Raw genomic sequence first — 14,725 nt, forward strand, 5'->3', positions numbered from 1 at the left:
GCAATCAAACCGAGGCGAGGCTCCGGTTGGAGGTACGAGTGGCGATGGTATCGCAGCTCACCTCCATTAAACCAGGACCGGTCTGGAACGCTGTTGAAGTCCGTCCAAACCTCTGGGGTCTGAAGTTACAGTCATGGATTCATGCTACTGCTTTTAGTCACTGGTGTTTAAATCAATGTAGTATTTATTTGTAGTTTACTACACTTTAATTTTACTGGTCCATGACTGTAATGAACAAAGACGAGGCTGACAACACTGGTTTAAATATATGTAAAATCTGCTTGAGGGGATATTAAAAATGTCTCCAATTGGATTCAATAAGTAAAATTAACGGTGTAAAAAAAAAACAGTTATTTACTTTGAATTGTCATCATAGACATTCAATTAGAGTCATTTGTGAAATATGGTGAAAAATAGAGTTATTAGCTATAGATCAAATGGACTCAGCAGAGACTTATAATTACGGAAAAACTTCAGTAGATTACATTGTGTAACTTGCACCTAATGGGCAACACAGTGATGCAGTGGTTGGCTTTATTTTGTGTCGTCTTAAGATCATTCCATGTCTGGGTTTGAGCAGAGGATGGAGGGAGACTGTACTTGAGTATAACGATGGGGTTTAAATAAAAAACAAGGAAATATCTTCATTTGTTCCGTGAACGACGTGAGGCTCATTCACCACATCGACCAGCAGGCAAAGCGCTCGAGGTTCAACACGAGGGCCGGATGGGGGATCGAACCACCAACCCCTGAGTTTTAAAGATAGCCCGCTCCTCCAGCAGCGAGTGTGTGTGTGTGTGTGTAATCTGCTTCAGGCCTGAATATTTGCACACCACGCATCATGCTTCTCCGATGACTCCTGACACACACAGTTGGATCAGCAGCTCCTGTTTTTCTGTCTGTCCACAGAAACATGTGTGTGGTTGTTAAAAAGAAAACAAACATCTTGTTATGGTGTCTTACCAGGTGAGGGTGGCTGGATCTTGACCTGCTTCCTGTTGTCCCCTCCGGCCATGCCGCCGCCGCCGCCGCCGCTGCTGTCTGCCGGCGGCTCCTCGCCCCGCTCCATCTTGCACTCGTAGGCAAACAGGTACTGGATGTACTGCTTCTTCAGCGAGCTGGCCGAGCTGCTGGACGTCCCCACGTTCAGGCTGCTGGACAGCTCACGCCACTTCTTGTTCTTGTTCACCTTTAACGGAGAGCATCACGTTGTATCAGGAAAAGAAAGACTTACACAGTATGGTTGAAAGTGCTTAAAACCTTTTAAAATCGATTTAACATGCCTACTATTTATTTTTGATCATTAAAACTTCCCTGGAACTAAATTCCTGAGCCAGTAGCAAATGGTATTTTTTTGGAAGGATTAAGTCTTATGATGAATATGTGTGTTTTTCCTAAAAAAAAAAAAAACAAAACAAAACAAAAAAAAGCAGCAGACAGCAGTCAGTACATTTCCCCCCATTTCTGGCCGCTGTGCGTGTTTGTTTACGCCACTTCATGGAAGGCAGTCTCAACAGAAGCCAGTATGGAGCTGGATTTTCAGCTCGGCTGATAAAACGGGCCGTTCCATCTATAAAAGACCAGTTTAGGACTCAGACGTCTGCAGTCAAGAAACACCAAACTCTGAAACTCTGAGCAGAACGCGCAGGATTATAATGAGCTGCGTGGCTGATTGTTGCTTCCTGGTAAACCACGGCTTGTTCCTTCTGTCATGTCGCTCACATGTGAGCATTACAACACATTCTTACACGACTATTTAAATCTAAAAGCTTTAAAACAAAACATTGTACTTCAAACAGTCACATTAGTGTAATTAAGCCGTATTTGTGGGACACTTTTATGAGTGTTTTTTTTTTAAGTGAGTAATTTACTTCACCTAATCCAATATTAGTCTCATGAGTACAGAAACAATTTGAGCTCAGAGACAAACATATTGATCTGGACTTTTGAAGCTAATGAGTTCACTCTTTTAACAGAGAAAATTGCAGCAACACAACTACATCTGTTTATACACAAAACGCCGGATCTGGTAAAGGGTTTAGACGCTGATCACATTGTTTTTGTTTTATCCACCGGTTTATTTTATTACAGATCATTTTATACATTGTGTTTTATTTGATCAGCCAGATTTTTTTCTGCCATAATCCTGAATATCCACTACTGACGGTGCAAATAAATACTGTTGAAACAGCATTTTTACTAGTAAGTTTTTGTCTGATTATCAGACACATTTGTAGCGTTGGATGTTAACAAATTTGTTTTTTGAACAAATGAGATCATCTTAATTAAAAATTCATGAATAAACAATTACAGCAGTTCAGGTAAACCAACTCAGTTACAAACAAACTGCTTTCAAAACAACTGTCAGGAATAAGCTGTATTTAAAAGACGTTAATGTCTGCCTGGAGAGGAAGTTGTGACTGAAGTCATGGACGTGTCATTTCCCGTTCCAGACAGGATCCTCCAGATGTTCAGCAGAGGTTGGACCTCCGCTCATCGCTTCGCCTCCTGTGAGGTTCGACTCACGGCCTGACATTTGTGCTGCACCCCCTGCAGTCAGGATTCGGAGTCTTTTCAGAGGAGCTGAGCTCGTTACTGCATTCCTGTGGCTTTTAAACGCCACGTCTGAACTTTTGGCCGTGCAGCTTCGCTTCTTTTCTTGTTTCCTTTTGGTTTTTCCGTCCTGCTGCCATCATGTAAAGCTTTATAGGTTTTATGTCTTCATCACGTGGGGGTCTGGCACGCCCGCAGCTGCGTCTCCTGACATTGCAGGTAGGGTGTCCCTAACATCAATTTTAAGCGAGGCGTTCTCTGGAGTACATCTCTCAACATTTACAAGCGCGCCATATGCCGTGCAGCAAGACTGCGCCTTGCTCAAGAATACTAAATAGCTCAAAGCTTTATGTGCAGAAAGCGAAATGAATGGGCCGCGTGTGAGGCCGAGCTCTTCCCAAACTTCTCCCTTCGATCGCTCCATTTACCATGGCGAGGCCTCCGATCTCTCGCACGGCCGTGTAGAGCCTCCAGAGGTCCAGCGGCTTCTTGCCCACCGCCGGGAGCTGAGCCACCGGCGTGCCCCGCTCCTCCATGAAGTTCAGGTAGCGCTCCACCCAGCCCCGCCTCTCCGGCTCCACGCCCAGCTCGAACAGCCGCGTGATCCGCTCGCCGCTGAGGGCGGAGGCGTTGGGGTTGGCTTTCTGGATCGGGACCAAGAAGACGAGACAAACTGGCTTATTAGAAAAAAAAAAAAAACAAGCTCACCCAGATTTTAACATGTGGCTCAAGCATTAAATACATGTAATTCAGCCTCTGTATATTTCTATGTTATTTCTTTTTTATGTAACAAAAACCCACTCCGCTCAGAGGGATCATTAAAATTTGATCCCATGTTTACACTTTCTTGAAGAGGGCCCTCGGTTGAATGCCTTTAAAGCATTCTGCTCATTGTACACGCTGTGTTCATTTCAAAGTTCGCTCGCTGGACGGAGTTTAATCCCGCCCAGTGATGTCTGGCTTCGGTCCAGGTTCAAAAACGCGCCTGCGGCCTCACAAACGGCTTTTGATGACATAATTACGCCGTAATCCTCCGAGCGCCTTCGTTTCAGTCGCGTGTTTTCGGTATTTATGTGCAGGAGTAATTCATCCGGCGTCGGTACAAACGGACCCCGAGCCGGCCTTACCGGGCTGGAGGGGGTCTTGAGGGGCCAGGGCGGGCTGCTGATGCTGTCGCTGTCGTCTCCGTGGTAGGACGAGAGGCTGGCGGGGCTGGGGGAGAGCGGGGAGGGCACGGGGAGGGCGCCGCCCGGGGTGGCGGGCTGGGACACACACTGCTGGGAGCCGCCGCCGCCGCCTCCGCCGCCACCGCCGCCGCCGGTGTTGTTGATGTAGCCGTCCTGAAGCTGTGGAGGAGACGGCGACGCACGGCATTTCAGATCTCCACTCTTTAAGACAATGATTACATCCCAGTTAAATACAGTGAAATACCCTGAAAACTACAGCATTATGGATGTTTTTACAAACTGACCCTGACAGCGCGGCTGTGAGGCTAATGCTAGTCTGCTATCGTTCATGGCAGAATCACGACATCTCAGCTCGGGTCTCAGCGTTCTGCTTATTCACTGCTCTTGAGAAATTTGCTTAAAAAGACCAATGTTTTCATGAAATCTTTAAAATTTGTCCAGATTGGAGCCTCTTCCGGGCCAGCTTTGGCCCACGGACTTTATGTTTGAGACCCCTGCCGAAGAGCTTGAACCACTAAACTAATTGTGAGAAGTTATTTGGAACACAATTATTAACTTTTAGTTGTCGGAAACTGTAATGACTTTTAAACTTGTGAAAAAAAAGCTGATTGGATGAATTTTACCTGATGAATTTCTGTGAAGTCTGTGATTTTAACTCCACTTACATCCTTTATAAGACAGATACTGCCTGCTGCTGCGTGTTGAGCCAACAAGATGTTCACACATATATCCTTTTCAACAGATATTTAACTAACAAAAAGTAATTAATTAACATTTCTCCATCGCGCCATATTAACCTATTAAAAGTGAGTTATGATTTTCTCGCGTTTCAAAAAGGAAACAGATGAGTTTTGGTGTCGATTAAATGGTTCGACCTTGTGCAGAAACGACCGACTGTATACTACACACACGCTGTATGGGTGCTTTATAAACATTAAAAGAAGGGTTGAGAATATGAGAAGGCATTTTTATTCAAGAGTTTACTTAACTAAAATGAAAATAATTTTAAAACTTACTTGCCCCAAACCATATGAGATAGCACTACCTCACATTTAATGCAGGTTGGTATTAGAAACACTGAACATTAACAGAGAAGGCGAAACACAGTGTCGGTGACCAGCGAGCCTCTCTGATTAACCCGGCTTTAATCAAGGATATCCCAATGTTAATCACAACGCTCCCATCAGCCGTGTTACAATAGCACGTGCGCAGTATGCACTTCCGTGCACAGCTGTTAGCTTGTGTGCCGAAGCACGCAGCGAGTCGTATGTCTGCATGCGAGGATCTGGACGGGAGAGTAAACACGCGTGGAGATCGGCGCGTATCTGTCAATACAGTCGATGAGCATGTGTGTTCGCCAACGCTGTGACAGACCCCACAATAAGTAAATCACTTCATCTTGGCTTTCAGCAGTGTGTGTGTGCGTGTGTGCGTGTGTGCGTGCGTGTGCGTGTGTGTGTGTACGACACTGTGAAAGCGGGAACAACAGCTTGACAAGTGCTTCTGGTCTGTGTACAGAATGCTCATGTCAGCAAAACCTTATCTTTCTCTTCCTTCTCTCTCTCTCTCTCTCTCTCTCTCTCTCCCTCTCTCTCGTTTTGCCTCTCTTGGCAGACAGATCATCTCTTTTGGGAGCACTGGGGGTCTTTCTGGCTGCTCAGACTGCCTTAAATAATTCAAAAGGCCCTACCACCGTAATCAGCAAAAGAAAAGACAGGGATTTGGAGGGAAAAGACGTGTAGTGGATGCGATGGAGGCAGGCGTGTGTGTGTGTGTGCGTGCGTGCGTGTGTGTGTGTGAAAGAGGGTTTGTTAAGCAAAAACAAGGGGTGGGGGTGTAAAAAGAGCAAAGAGCAGAGTTCTGTTGTTGCTGAGCTGAGCTGAGACGCGATTGTACGGCAAAATGAGAAGTCAGCATTGTGTATTGGGACGTGTGCGCATGTGTGTGTACGTATGTGTGCGCGTGTGTGTGTACTGGGAAAGTAGTGTTCAAGACAAGGCTGCTATGTGTGTCCAAGTGTGTGATAGACTCAAAAAGGGCATGGTGTGTGCGTATTGTTCCGCGTATATGTGTGCGCACGCTCAGTGTTTTTGTGTTTATGTACATGTGTATACTGCAGATGCCAAAGCCCACCCCACACACACACACACACACACACACACACACCCAAAATCCCCCCTTTCTCCCTGTGTTTCGCTCTTTCTTGCAGCCCGGGCTGCCAAAACATCAGCGAGAAGAGAGTTGCTGGGGGGCAAAAAAACAAAGCGAGGAAAACATTAGGAATGGTAAATGTTAAACAAATCATTAAATATGGCGAGAAAACAACAGAGGAGCGGTCCGCTGTGCTGAGGCGGCAGATGCTCATCAGCTCCGGTCTGACTTCATTAAGGAAGAGGGATCAACGGAAAAGACGGAGAAAACAAAAAAAGCCACACAGCCGATCGACGGTAGGGCGAAGGAGGCGGTCACCTTTGGTTTGTGAGGCTCGCTGGCGGGGCCGCCGTCCTCTTTGATGTCCACTTTGGGCTTCCCGTCCGGACTGGAAACGCAATCTCCTGACAGTCCCGTAGGTCCTTCAACAACAAGGCGGAAAGCATTCCTATTAAACTTTTTTCTGAGGGATGAAAAAAAAAAAAAACTACTTGAGTGAAGTCAATAAAAAAACAATCAGAGGGAGATATCTGTTCGCAGATCCATTTCTTTCGTGTCTGACATGAAGTGAACCCAACAAAGGCTTGTTTGCAGGGAGGGATGGTGGATGCACCCAACGCAGTCTGTGTAAAATTACTTTTATTGTCAGAAGGGATAAAATTTATTTCTCCTGGTAGTGACATACATCACCGGGGCATCAACAAGACGTTTCGAGTGAATTTGCTTCAAACACACTCGCGCTGCATTTTATAGGGCCGCGTTAACACAAAAAACGCATACTTTCCTCGTTTTCGGTCTGGAAAGGTACCACGTTGCCACGGCAACGTTTTGTAAACATATAAATGGGCCTGACGCTTCCCCTCTTCACGTTTTTATACTTTAGCTCTCCGAGTTGAGCTGCGCCCTCTCTGTGTGAGCTGAAAGTCACACAGCCAGACGGTGTAACATTTTAATTTCTCCCCTCGGTTGAGACGCCGGCGGTCTTTGTGGCCGCGGCGCTCTCAAGGCCTCTTCTCGAGTCCTGTCCGGCCGCTCCCCTCAAATGGACGACTTAAAACGCGGCGTATTTAAAGATGCCATCGTTTGGGTGGATGTGGAGAGAAAATGAGATCAGGCTCCCGCTAAAAGCGATCCAGCGTGGCCTCTCGACTCCGGCTGTCCGCAGCTCGGGAGGAATCCCGTCTGTTCTTGCATATTCACAGCGGCGATAAAACCCAAAGGTTAGCGTTCGGCGGATGCTGCCTCGGAAAGACATTTGCTTCTGTTTTCAAAGACGTCTGTGTACCTTCATTAGGTTTCTAATTGAAAAAGAGTTACAATCTTTAAGACAGCTTTTTCCATTGTGCCAGCTGCATAATTCTTATTAAAAGAAAAGAAGAGGGTCCTTGAATACAAGGCTCCACTCTTCATTTTTCCCTCGTGAGCTGGAGCACTGTGGGAAAACTAATGGCTTTTTACTGTGCCCAGGGGCAAACCAGATGAGTTTTGAGGAACCTTGGCACACTAATTCGTTTGAAGTTTTCCAAATGTCACGCATTCTGATATTTGGTTTTGAATAAAAGCTGCCTTTCATTTTTTTTTTTTTTTTTTTTTTCGGAGGCACGGCGCTCGCCGATGCGCGCTCCGCAACAATGCGGCGGGGTGAAAGGCTGGAAGAAAAACTGATGCACCACATTAATCTCTGCTCACTGGAGGGCCAGCTCTACAGGAAGAGTAAAAAAAAAAAAACAGCCAGAAAGTAACCAGCAAACTCTTGATTTCTTCGCCTTTTACTCTCTCCTGACCCGTCTCCGACTCCATCTCAGAGCCGCTGAATGGAAACAGTCTGGGGTAGGTCCTGTATACACTGATATAAACACATGATTTGATCTCGAGTGGCAGAGCTGTATACAGTCTAATACCGGCCGAACAGGCAGCGATTCAGGTCCTTCTCTCTTTTATCCGCATGTAATCTGTAGCAAGATCAAACCTGTATAGGTGGGGTCACAGCTTCATTTTAAATCTGGGATATCTGTTTAGGATCGGCTGTGGGAGGCTGTGTAAACAGGCTCCACTGCCGAGAGTTCACACAAATCATCTCCCGGGCCTGGCATGTGTGCTTCTCCATCACCGGAGGTGAGCTCCATCCCTCGCTTCAGTAACACACTGAGGTTTACTGCCCGTACAGGCATGTGGAAGCTGAGCACTAAAGATTGTCTGCTGTGCACCAGACAGTTAGAAAGATCACTGATCGTGCAGAATCCGGTGAAATGAAGGAATAATGTATTGTTTATGATTTAATGTTTATAGCACGTTTTAAAAGGAGGTTCAAATGAGCTCAGGCAGGAAATGAAGAACAGAGAATTGCTCGAGTTTCCATAAGATTGTTTGAACCGCTGTGGAGCTGCTGTCTCTCTATCCCACCCCCTTTCACTGTTTCTCAAAGATTACAATCTTTTTTTAATTTCTTGTACACTGGAAAAGCGGCACTGGATTGATCCCGACTCAGTTCTCCTTGTCTGAATGTAAGCAACATAACATGAGTCTGTTTCCACAGCGGCTCGGATTAGCGCGAGCAGCTTCAGTAAACATTTGCTTAACTTTACGAGAGCTTTAGAAGATCAAGAGTTATGCTGAATTCTGCTGAAACGGCTGAAGAATCTCTCTAACAGGAACGCTGGCAGATGAAAAAATACCCTCGAGATGGAAGATGAACGTATGAATGGAGTACCTGAAGGCGGCATGCTGTAGCCTGGACCTTGCGCGTTGCCCGTCACGGAGCCGTTGTTGCCGGCTGGCTGACTGTAGGAGGCGGCGCCGGCGCCGGCTTGGCCTGGGTAGCTGCCCTGCCTGCCGCACACAGAGGATGAAAGTGTTAATAATACATTCATACAGAGATGAATGACAGGCGGCAGGAGAGGGCCGGGCAGAGGAACACAAGTCAGACAATCAGACGGAGGAGATGTTTGGCCGTCGAAGCCGTTCTCCTTTAGAGGTGGAGTCAAAACAGAAAGAAGAACAGATCTGAAAGAAATCACAATAAAAAGGGGCACATCTTCAAACAAACAAGCGTTTTTCAGCGACTGAATCTGCAGCATCGGGAGAGGAAAGCTCTCCTCTCCGACAAATCCTCCCCCCTCTCCCTATCCCACAAGTCATAATTTAACTAATTAAGGTGTGCTTTCGGGGAGGATCATGTTATTTGTTGTCATGGCGACAGCAGAAATCAATGCCGCTCAACCCCCCCCCTCGTCCTCGCCTCTCTCTGGCGGCTCATCACATGGCGTTGCAAGTGACATCAGAGGGACTTATCCGCAACCTGCTGAATACTAGCCGTGTGTGTGAGCGTGCGCGCGCGCGCGTGTGTGTGTGTGTGTGTGTGGGCAGCGTCTATCACTGTAAGTCAGGCAGGCCAATGCCACTGACACGGGGACTGGAAGGGAACACCGTGTTTGGAACAATTCGGTCCATCTCCTGCTGACTCAAGATTATCTCCTGGACAACCATATTAGAAAAATAAAAATAAAGGCTGGAGACAGTGTGTGTGTGTGTGTGTGTGTTTGTGTGTGCGTGTGTGTGTTTGGGGTGAGGGGGTACCAAAGCTAAAAACAATGAGGAAAGCATCCGAGATAAAATTAAGGATGAAGCAAGGCAGTGAAATAGACATAAAAGAAGGAAGCGAAACCCGACAGGCCACCAGGAGGAGTATTTGGCCCAAAACAGGGAGCAGGTTTTTGAAGACGAGAAGAAAAACGCGATTTATGTCAGTCAATTCCCTCTTAACTGGCATCTCTCTCTCGCTCTGTGTTTTACACACTCACAGAGACACATAATGTAATACCTCATGTTGGAACCGATACACATTGCCTGAGAGGAGGGATCGGCTTGGTAAACCTCCCCATAATCTCATCTCACAGATGTAATTAGTCATAGAGCACGGCTGATGATACATATGTAATCCCTCTATGGGGGCCGAGCTGCACAGGGGAGCTCCATGGCGAAGAAACAAGCACACCAAATCCACGCTTATCTGGCCCCATTTCCCTACGATGTCGGTGGGGTGTAGACTCCTTCAGCGCTGCCTACGTGTTCCCTAAAAAGCTCCGCGTGAGTCAAGACACCGAAATACATTTTACCTTTTGATCGCTCGCACCTCGGCGAGCACGTGAAAATGTATTCTGCATGCAAACTCCCACAGAAGACAGGAGGGATAAGTTTAAAGATGCCAAATGCCTTGGAAGCTCATTTATCCATACTGTAAAGAAGAAGAAGAAGAAGAAGAAGGGAAAGAACAGCCCTCGCTGTCCTGAAGCAATATAAGCACAAGCTCTCGTGTGAACGGTGAAATATCCAAATCAACAACAACAGTGGTTGGTGGTTTTCGACTGTGGCGCTCTCCCATTATGACTAATTCATGTCATAAAAAAGCCCATTAGAAAGCACTTGATGGAGGCACCGCACAGCGTTTAATCACACTTAATATATGCATGTGCCGCTATCGGGGGGGTGGGGGGGGCAAAAAAGAAAGAAAAAAAAAAAGAAGAGAAAGGCACAGCGCATTCATCTTGCTCTTGGGCACCTTTGTGCCATGAAGACAAAAAAAAAACCCATCCTGTTGCCGCAGAGAGAGAGAGAGAGAGAGTGAGGAAGATGAAAATGGAGGAAAGAAAGGAGGTGGAGAGGAATTAAGGCGAGAGAGAGGCTGAGCAGTGTGTGTGTGTGTGTGTGTGTGTATGGCTCCCCGGTGGACCGATGGGGGGCGTATTTCCAGCTCAGGGGCCCAGAGCTGGAGGTAATCGCTGTTCCATGAGGCTGAGTGGAGAGAACACACACGCCATAACACACCGGCCGAGACGCGTGGAAACATCCGCCCGAACGCCGCCAGGCCGGAGCGCTCTCGGCCGGCTGTCTGGGAGCGGCCTGAGGAGAGACGCAGACGAGCAGAGCAGGAGCGCTCCACCTTCTCTCCAGGTTTGCAGGGCGAGCGCTCTCTCCACAGAGCTTTCTCACAGCACTGAGTGTACGAAAATGCAGAGTTTTGGGATTAAATCTTTACTTTTAGTCACACTATAATGTGTTTGTTTTCTGTTTATCCCTGTTAAAAGCAATGAATTCTATTGTTTTGTGTTTTTATCCATTCCATCTCATGATTACTGTTTTTTTGTTTTTTTTTTTCTCCATGCACGCAATTCCTTCCACTCATTTCCTGCAGACTCATCCTCAATCCTGCCATTAAATCCGACTCTTGACCCGAGCTTATGTTCTTTGTGGGAACTTGTCTTTAGCTCTTATGTGTGAGTAGGTACACCGATTTTAGTCACAGCAAACAAAACACACAAACACACACACACTTTCCTTTTACTATTCAGTTCACATGTGTGAAGGGCATCGGAGAAGGCCACTTTCACACCATGGGCAGTGTGTGTTTGTGTGTGTGTGAGAGCGTGTCCTTGTGTTTGTGTGCAGGGTGGGTGCCGTTGCCAAGGGGATGCCATGGTTACGAGGTGCCAGCCAACCAGCTGACGGTGTCTCTCTGGAAGTGGCAGCGCCTTTGTCCTTCATCCACGGTGACAGGCCTCGCCGACGCCTCGCAGCGCCGCTAACCGGACGAGACAGCAGCAGCAGCAGCAGCAGCAGCAGCGCCGGGACCGCAGGACCGTGTGACGGGGGGCTGAGCCGCCCTCCCTATCGATCGCCTCCCCTCCAACACCCCCTCGGCTCGGCGCGTGTTTAAGTGTGTGCGGACGGAAGAAAGCGAGGGAAAAAAGAGGCAGAGAGAGGCTTCTGGATGGAAGGATGGAGTGGATCGGCTGGAGGCGATGAATTATATATGGACCCAATCTGTTCTCAGGGCAGCTTGGGCTCATTGCTCCACCAAACTCCTGACTCAACTCGCCATGCACACACACACACACACACACACACTCTCACACACATACACACACACGGACGGTAGACCAGAATAAACCCCCCTCACGAAAAAATAAAAGGACAGCTTTTAACATATTAAATCCAGAGAAAAGCTACTCTTTGCGTCTCCCTCCCCTCCTTCCTAAACATCAAACAGCTCAGGATGGATGGATGGAGGAGAAGCCATTTATTTTGCCCATCTAATGAAAGCAGAGCGCTCCGCAGCGCTGCCAAGACTGCGAGCGACAAAGCGCCACAGGCAGCATCCCCCGTTCTTGACATTCAAGCGCTGCTCTTATTTATTTAGCAAATTTACTTACTAAGGAGGTCAGAAATGAATTATTTGGCGAGGATTTGCCTGGGAGCACTCTCCTCTCCTCTCTTCTTCCCTCTTCCAACATTTTTCTCCCTTCAATTTCCTTTTTATTTACAGCCCTTTTTTTTCTTTCCTAAGCTTTGCTCTTCTTCTACTAAGTGCTTATTTTTCCGACAGTTCGCCCGTTCCTATAGCTCCAGGAACTTTTTTGTAGAGTGTCGCCGGCAGCACTGGAAAGTCATTTGAAAAGCCAATTCTGTCCTCAGAAGCTGCTGCCAAGAAAAGCTTATACCTTTTAATACTTTGTGTTCCCCTCTCTTTTCCAACAGAGAGAGAGAGAGAGAGAGAGAGAGAGAGAGAGAGAGAGAGAGAGAGGAAAAAAAAAACTGACATCAATCTCCAGTTGCTTAAAAAAATGTTGTACTGCACCTTTCCCCCCCACAAACAACTCCTCCACACTGACAGGCCTGACATGGTCCGTGCCGTTTGAACATAATCATCCTGACAATTGGAGGTCTGACATCCCCGAAGAGTCACAGCTTCATGGCACTCCAACTGCTTTCTGGGAGATCATGGCGAACGAGTCTAATTTTGAAAGTGGGTGAAAGTGTACAAACCTCCCACTGCGGTATTTGTTCAGTCCGTTTATGCATTTCTTCATCTGGATTTATCATTTTCCTCGTCGCCTCGGTTACATTGTTCTCCTCTGGCTCTTAAGTGCAGTTAGTAAGCTCTACAACTAAATTCTAAACATCCTCTGTGGTTCAAAACAACTATTACACATCATATAGAGAACAAGAATATTGTAACATCGCTTTGTCACATCTGATCACATGTTCTACAGTGGCTCTCAACAGCAGGGGTGTCAAACATAAGGCTCGAGGGGCCAAACTGGATCACAATCCAGTCCGCCAAATAAACTATAAATTCTGAAGAAAATGTAGTTTTTTTTAAAAGCAGATTTCTTAAGAGTAGCGGAGCAATAATACTGAGATCCAAACTGTCTCTGATGCTGCTACATTACTGTTAGAAAAGTAGCATTAGTGTCAGTGAGAGTTTGTAAGAAGATGCATGCATAATCTTGATACTGCAGTAATTGTCTGGATTTGGAAAAACGTACACTTTTTCCACACAGAGTCTGCACCACAGCTAAGAAAAACGTTAGAGTGTAAATCTAAAGGTTATTATCCTGCTATTTCACCAGTCCAGCCTACTCCAGATGAAATTTGGCGGCATGCGGCCCCCGAGCTAAATGAGTTTGACACCTCTGGTCTATAGCGTCGCAGAAGCAGCTATTTCAATTATGGCCATTTTTAGCTTTACACAAACTTTCACGGACTCTTATCTCGCCATCAGAAGTGATTATTTTAACTCAGTAAAGTCACATTTCATGGAGTTTAATTCAGCGTCTGCAGTCATCTCTTAATTCCTTATATTTTACAGTCTACAGTTCGAGCTTACGTAGCAATATTTTTTTTTTCTTCAAAGTGTTTGAAGGGTAAGCGGTCATCGGGGATGAGAGGTAGCGATGACGTTTGTTGGTAGGGCGGAAGGAAAAGAGGGATGGATGCAGAAGGCCGGCCTGTTCGCCAGCCCCTGATTTGGTAGGTGGGGAGCATGTGGCTGCGGCAGTCGGAGCCGACGCATCAAAGAGCGACACGCAGTTCGACTAACAACTTGTTTCTCGGAGAGAGAAGAACTAGGTCTGAATGTTTCACGATGTTGCACTGAGATCTGGAGCGCAAACCGGGTGCTGGAGCCTTTAACTGCAGGTTTTTCGGAGGCCAATTTTCTCCTGATCTCCCTCAGATGTTCTAAAGTGGGATCTGAGGGAGAAAAACATAACAAGGCTGTGTTGGAGACAGCCGAGAACAAAAAGCAAATTGGGAGGAAGAAAGACTGAGAGAGATGAAACAGTCTGGGTAGGATAACAGAGCCGCGCGGAGACAGAGAGCGCGATACAGTTGGGAGAGTTGGTAAAAAGAGCGAAACAGGTGGGAGGAGAGAGAAGAGAAGCAGACGAGGAGGGATGAAAGAAGCCGGATGAGCGACAGCAGACAAGAACGACTGTGAAGGTGAGACAGGCGGCACACACACTCTGACACAGACTATTCTGCAAAAATGTCCATCACAACAAAACATTTTGGCACATTTTTGTTTCAAATGAGATATTAAAAAAAAAAAAAAAAAAAAAAAAAAAAAACACTTTCTGCCAGAAAGCTAAATAAAGAAAGCAGCAGAAATATGACAAATTATTGGGAAACCAATAGTCTCATCTAATAGGCTGATTTGTTGTTGTGAACATCCAGACTTGTGCTTGTTTTGTGTCTGTCAGTGCAGTGAAGTGATGCTGCGGTTTGAATAAACACACTAACAATTGGCAAGTTAGCATGCAAATAACCGCAGCACAAAAGAGCAAGAAAAAAAAAAAAAAAAAGAGACAGATTTCAAAGATAAAATAGGGAAAAAGTAGCTTCTTAGACTGCTCTGGACTTTCAAATGCGATACTGGCAGTACAGGAAAAAACAAAATAACAAAAAAAAACAAAACAAAAAAAACAAAACCCACATTGATGTGTGTTTAATGACAAAGATGGAGACAAAACATCAAACAAAAGGAGCTCCATGGA

The 14,725-nt window shown here is 46.3% G+C and overlaps 1 protein-coding gene across 1 annotated transcript in view; it reads right to left on the bottom strand.

Annotated features, from left to right (window-relative positions):
- The window catches only part of arid1b (AT-rich interactive domain 1B), a 203,333-nt gene that overhangs the window by 10,035 nt on the left and 178,573 nt on the right, over nucleotides 1-14,725 (bottom strand). The window contains 5 exon segments of the mRNA XM_030117633.1: nucleotides 964-1,189; nucleotides 2,982-3,197; nucleotides 3,681-3,899; nucleotides 6,210-6,313; nucleotides 8,602-8,720. Coding sequence (XP_029973493.1) covers nucleotides 964-1,189; nucleotides 2,982-3,197; nucleotides 3,681-3,899; nucleotides 6,210-6,313; nucleotides 8,602-8,720 — 884 coding nt within the window.

This window comes from Salarias fasciatus, chromosome 19, assembly GCF_902148845.1.
Source record: "Salarias fasciatus chromosome 19, fSalaFa1.1, whole genome shotgun sequence".
In the NCBI taxonomy this organism is placed as follows: domain Eukaryota; kingdom Metazoa; phylum Chordata; class Actinopteri; order Blenniiformes; family Blenniidae; genus Salarias; species Salarias fasciatus.